This window comes from Sitodiplosis mosellana, unplaced genomic scaffold (assembly GCF_009176505.1).
Source record: "Sitodiplosis mosellana isolate CC-2019 unplaced genomic scaffold, AAFC_SMos_1.0 Smas_scaffold_1570, whole genome shotgun sequence".
Taxonomy (NCBI): domain Eukaryota; kingdom Metazoa; phylum Arthropoda; class Insecta; order Diptera; family Cecidomyiidae; genus Sitodiplosis; species Sitodiplosis mosellana.
Window position 1 is genome coordinate 717 of NW_022596812.1, and position 6,219 is coordinate 6,935.

Consider the following 6,219-nt stretch of genomic DNA (forward strand, 5'->3'; position numbering starts at 1 on the left):
CGATGAGCGCATTCAGTGAAGTTCATTTCAATTCTTTATGTCGTAAGACGCACTCATGAATGCAACAAATTGAACGCATCAACAATGTTCCTTAATGAAATAAACATTTTTTACTTATAAAATTGATGTTTATCACGTGCTACGCTCTCACAAGAATCAATTTTGCACATTCGTGACATTTTTATTTTTTTTGTCTACTTTATTAACAAATATAAAAAAGATTCAATAATACATTGAACAATCTGTGTCACAACTTTTGACACTTGTCTCGTAGCGCTAGAAGTGAGCTGTCAGACGCTTAGATGCAGGACCTTCGCAATTGATTCACACATATAACACAAATTTCAGGCCAAAATTAGCAAATCACAAACATGGGCTTCGATTTGACAGGTAAAGGCAAATGATTTCTACCTTTTCTGCCTTTGAACATCTAGTATGATCCTTTACGAACATTTTGGATACTTATAGACCAAATCGAGTGATGTTTTTACATATTTCTGGCCGCATATTCGATTTCAACTCCCAAAAAATCGACTTTTGACGATAAATTTTGTTCGGGAGGTACCTTAAAAAGTCAATTTTGAGAGTTTTTGACAAATAAACTTTTTGTCTGGGTAGGCTCCACATATTTTCGAGAAAAAATAACTTTGCGCCAAGATATCATCCCTGAAAAGCCTATATTCAAGGATTTTTTGGCAAAAAGTCGATTTTTTTAGAGTTAAAATCGAACCAACCGAATATGCGGCCAGAAATATGTGAAAACATCACTCGATTTGGTCTATAAGTACCCAAAATATTCGTAAAGGATCATACTAGATGTTCAAAGCAGAAAAGGTAGAAATCATTGGCCTTTACCTGTCAAATCGAAGCTCATGTTTGTGATTTGCTCTATGGGTGAGATCGAGAGTGGATTAAGTATTTTTTGTCGACTTATTTTGAGAAAAAGACGAGTATGTTTTCTGATGATTCTGCTAGCGTTAAAGTAGAGTATGTTGGAGTACCGTCTAGCCTCCGCGGTCTTCACGGTTATCGCGCAACTGATAAGAGATAACAACAAGGTGCCCCCGGCACTGTTGTAGTACTCGAGGTCCTCTATAACATTGCTGAAGACAGGTACCTCTTATCTCTTATCAGTTGCGCGCAAAAGCAAATTTTATATAGAACTTTTTTTTTCTTATCATTTTTCGCACTTTTCGGGGAACTGATAAGAGATAAGAGATCACTGTCAGCAATGTCATAGAAGACCTCGAGTATTACAACTTTGCCGAAGACACTAAGTTGTTATCTGTTATCAGTTCCGCGGAAACCGTGAAAAACCGCTAGGACCCATCAAAAATGAACATACTCGCCTTTTAACCATTTTTAAGTCGAAAGAAACTTACTCTTCTCCTTCACAACAAAGTCAGTGAAACATACACCACTCTTGATCGCACCTATAGATGTGTGAATCAATTGTCGCCAAATTCCATCCAAATCGCAATCTGACAAGTACCGAAATGTTTGTACAGGTTCTGGCTACACGACACAGGTCAAAACCTGAATGAAAGTTCACCGCCTGGGTGACTCGTGGAGCAAAAAATGTAAAAAATACCGGAAAATTGCCATTTTTCCGGTCATTTTACACTGCAACTGGCCCATGATGCCTTTTCAATGGTCAATGTCTTGGTAAAAGTTGTAGATATTGACGAGCCAAACAGAACCTCATCATCAGTTTTTTCCGAAATTTGGTTAGAATACTGGAATCGGTCGAAATGTTGCGATCTAAAATGGCTTTCGAAATCGCTGTAATGAAAAATTTGATATGGGGCTTGCCATGGGTTTTTATATGGTACCCATATGCAATCTTTGCGCCAAACCTATTTTTTGAAGTATATTTTTCGAAACTGCCCAGGCCTTTTATATGAGGGACAACTGTTTTTTTTGGAGCAGTCTAACCAAATCCTTATTCCCATCGAGAAAGACTATTATAACTACAAATTATATGCTAATATTGTACAAAACCAAATTCAGCCAGTCATTGGCGGTGTTAAACAAAATGAAAATATTTGTGATGAAAAAATATAACTGTGATTTTTACACATTTTTTTTGTAATTATAGCAACATTGACTGTGATATAGCCATCCTTTGAGTTGGTGATTTTTTGACCTATTATTTGTATGTAATGGAAACTAGTTAAGTTTAGTCAATGTTCATGCGTAAATCAATTTAAATTGTTTGTATCTCTTGGTCTCGACATAAATTGTTAATTCAAAGCTACCAACAGGGACTCGTTTAGATTAGACTCAAAACTTGCCGCAATGCTAGAAAGAATTTGCGATTGTTTTTTTGTTTCTTTGGAATATTTTACTAATAAAATTTGACGTTTTTGTTGTTGCTCAACAGACATCGCAAACCATCCATCATTAACATTGGAGCTGCCAAACCAGCTGCAGATTCTCAAATTGGGATCAAGAGACATGTTGGATGTGCGGGCTCACGGAAATCGGTGAAGAGTTTCAAGAAAATGAAAGGCATTTTCATATGATTCGTGAATATCATCATTTCGATATGGTGTGTTGACACCATCAATGGTTACAGAATTTTCTACTCTTTAAACTGATACCCACCATCATCATTTTTTCTTTTCCAGATTTGAAAAACACCCTCTGTAGATTGTTACCGGGACACCACGTCGCAAACATGAGTTGTCTTCAATATCATCAATTCTGAAAAATGTGCATATGTAATATATTGTGAAAAATTTGTTGAAGTGTTGCTGGCTGAGAACTTACAATAGACTAGAATTATGCAACATTTGAACAATTTCCCCTATAGCCTTAAGTTTTTCGAGTGGTATGTTCATCCAATGATTGAATGCAATTGATAGTTTTGATCGAATATTTTTTCCGGGTAAATCTTTAATATATGTAAAAGGCTGGAGTAATATCTGTTTTGGAGAATTTCAATTGATGAAAACTAATTGAATTAATAATCAAGTTAAATTTTGTACTTGATCTTGCTCTGCTTGACTATTTTTTTTATTGTACTCCTCTAGAAGTCTAACCACATCTTCCATTGTGAATTCTTAGTAGGCACAAGTATTTGCAAAAGACGAAAAAAACATAAATAATGAAATTAATTTAACAGCAAAAAATCTTTTTTGAAAATTCAAAATTAAATGATAGCAATTGCACTCGCGATCATGCGAAGGAACATATGAATATTGACTACTGATTATTCTGTCAGTCGGTAGAACGGTATAGTTGAAAATGCACTGTAGTTAACCCAGTAGATTTGAAGTTATCTGGAATGAATTATGAACGAATTAATATTTGAATGGCAAAGTTTTTTTTTTCAACTTATTGCATCTAATTGCAATAATGGATTAAATGTACCCCATTGGATCCATTCTGATAAATTTATTACTGACTTGATCAGTTTTTAACAAAATAATCTTTTTTTGGACCTTTTCCTTTTTCTTCTGTCAAATTCGTCAACGAATGTTTTTTTCAGCAGTTGGTAGCACTTTGTTCCAAGCATTTCTGTGTTTTCGCATACGTAGCTATATCAATGAAATTTCATAGTTTCTTGAGTCAAAAATTTGAATTTGAAAGAAAATTTGGATTTGGTCATTCGTAAAATGGCGAGTTCATCATATCAAGGAAACAAAAGTTATAGCGATCGTGAAAGGTATTAGAATTTCCATATATACCAACAATTATTTCAATATTATAAATTTCATTATGCATTGAAAAAAGCGAACATCATTACGAACACAAAGGGAAACTGTGAAATTTTCTTGATGCAGGTGACCAAATCGCCAAAGAGATGTCGTGTATTAATATAATTCTTCAAAATTATATTGATATGGCGTCACACAGTGTCGAAAGAAGGAAAAAATTACACTTGTTATTGTCTACACTCTACATCACCTTATTGAGATTGTATATATGGTTAAAACTACAGTCAAAACCATCTGGGTTCATATTTTGCAACACATTCCCGGAAAGATTGTATTCGTTTTCATAATTGTTTCTTCGAACTTTTAGATGGATTTGTATCTATCCTGCCTATATTAATAGCAAGAAATCTCGGAAAGAAGGACGAAAGATTCAAAAAGACTTTTGTGTGGAAAATCCAACATACCAAGAAATTAAAGTATTTAATCCATTTATAATCCCATTATTAAATACAATTATCTTATTGGAACCAAAATAATGCGGCGCTTCTATCTCTCTAATTTCAATGTGTATCCTCTGTCTTAGGATGTTTTGTCAGTGTCAAATCTACGCATTGGAATTGAAAATAAGCAGTACCCTCGGGAGAAGAGCAAGGTAAAAATATTAAATTAGTTAAATTCGTTTACATACGAAATTCAAAACGACAAATTTATTTGATAATTTATGTTTTATGAATGTGTGTTCATTCCAAAGGAACTACATCACCGTGGTCGCATACGTGTTCAACTGAAAACCGATGATGGATCTCCATTTAATCCTGATTTTACTACTCGAGAGAGCATTTTACTTCATTTGGGTTGCAAAATACCATTGTTAAAAGTACGTCAGTCGGGTGGACATACAAACGATCATACAACTCATAATCAAAGTCACCAAACTAACTATGCGAAGAAAGGAAAGGGCAAGAAACGATAGATTTCATAGTTCGAATAGTGAATCGATGGAACACTAGAATTCTTGATTTTATGTTTTTTTAAATAAATTTTCAACAAACATAATATAACTATATTCTAGACATATCCAGAAGTTTCCGACTTATTTAAACAAAGCACAATTTTCCCTTTATTCGAAATAAATACAGTATAAGAACTTATTTACCGTAATAAGAGCAACAACAAATATTTTGGCTTCTTGAATAATGTATATTAGGGTGTTTTTGCCATCAAATAATAAAGAAATGGTAGTTCTGGATTGGAAGAGTGAACAATTCTGAGTCGATTGCATGTATTTTTACTTTAAAATAATCAAAGATACCACTTCCCGAGATCAAAACAGAAAATCATAGAATTTTGAGGTTATATCACTATTCGCTGAAACTAATCTGATATTTTCCATTTTTTCGATTCAATCTCACTGCCAGAGACGAGTTCTCAATGCAAACATTTATTATAACGAATGATATACACACTTCCCGAAGCAAAAAGAACTGTCTAATTTGAATTGTCTAATGTTTTCGGAACGCTACCCAGCATCTGCCAAATTCAAACATTTGAAATGACAACCATTCCAACTACTATGTGCCGAACGAACCGTATAAAGAAACTTCTAACAAGAACTTCGATTTGTGTATGTGTTTCGCATTAGGAGCGTGATTTTGGCACGAACTTCTCTTTCATCGCATACAACGCAACACAACACAACAGACTCATTATTGTTATGTTTGTTGCGTTTGTTTATTTGATCCCGTTATCCGAGCATGTATTGAGTTTTTATATCGGAACCGATTAAACATGAATTTCATCACGAAATGAGTAGAGTTGTTGCGGTACGGTATTTATGTCAAAACCATATTCAGCTGTCAAACGGGGGCCGGTTGATTCATATCGATCTGAGCATTTGAAAAGGCAAGTCATTTGTTGTGAATACTGTTCGATTTATAGTGATTGTTTTATTCGTTTTTTGTTCAAATTAAGTAATTTAGTTATTGTTTTTAGGTAGAAAATACATGATATCGAATTAGTTTTCCTCATTTTGATTTTTCGTACACAAAGCGGCTAACATTTTACCGTGCTTGCGATTTGTGTTCCGAAAACAATCAATCCAATTGTTTAAATGTCGAACAAATTACGACCTAAAATGATGATATAAAAATGAACATATAATATGATGAAATTTGTTCTTTTTTGTGAATCATAACGACTAATCCTCCTTGTGTTCCTTTTTTTGTTTATATTGTGTAATTTAGTCAGTGTTTAGTGAAAATTGTGCGCAATTTCTCATGAATTTGTTCAATTTTTTTTTATTTAATAGTTATTCATCTTGGCCCGTGGAGCCTGTGGAGCTCGCGGTGGAAGCGATGAGAGATTCACAACAGTGAAACTGGCTCTACGAACAATCATCCAAAAACCGTATCGGCTGATTTTGACAACAGTGATTGGGGAAATGAGCATCATGGCAACGCTAATCTCACTCCTGGCATCGCTCTATTTTCTATATCTGGTAAGTTTTTTTTTACATTTTCACTGTTTTCGCCATTTTGTACGACCATCTTGAACCGAT

General features: G+C 34.1%; 1 protein-coding gene and 1 long non-coding RNA gene across 5 annotated transcripts; one reads left to right on the top strand and one right to left on the bottom strand.

Moving 5' to 3' along the window:
- Window positions 1-473: 473 nt before the first annotated feature.
- On the bottom strand, window positions 474-3,202 carry LOC129571199 (uncharacterized). Its single transcript, XR_008688229.1, has 3 exons — window positions 2,991-3,202; window positions 2,773-2,927; window positions 474-2,706 (listed from the first exon to the last, which is right to left on the bottom strand). It is a non-coding gene; the product is annotated as an uncharacterized LOC129571199 (long non-coding RNA).
- Window positions 3,203-3,494: 292 nt separating this feature from the next.
- LOC129571198 (signal recognition particle 19 kDa protein) lies at window positions 3,495-4,739 on the top strand. 4 transcript variants are annotated; one of them, XM_055450964.1, is made up of 5 exons: window positions 3,516-3,670; window positions 3,739-3,960; window positions 4,030-4,138; window positions 4,246-4,314; window positions 4,414-4,739. In XM_055450964.1, exons 2-5 carry the CDS (start codon window positions 3,809-3,811, stop codon window positions 4,633-4,635), a joined length of 552 nt encoding a protein of 183 aa, XP_055306939.1. In that variant the 5' UTR covers window positions 3,516-3,670; window positions 3,739-3,808; the 3' UTR covers window positions 4,636-4,739. The 4 variants fall into 4 exon arrangements, with proteins under 4 accessions (XP_055306942.1, XP_055306939.1, XP_055306941.1 ...); XM_055450966.1 differs by having other exon boundaries at window positions 3,739-3,924; XM_055450965.1 differs by having other exon boundaries at window positions 3,525-3,670; window positions 3,789-3,960.
- The last annotated feature ends 1,480 nt before the right edge of the window (window positions 4,740-6,219 follow it).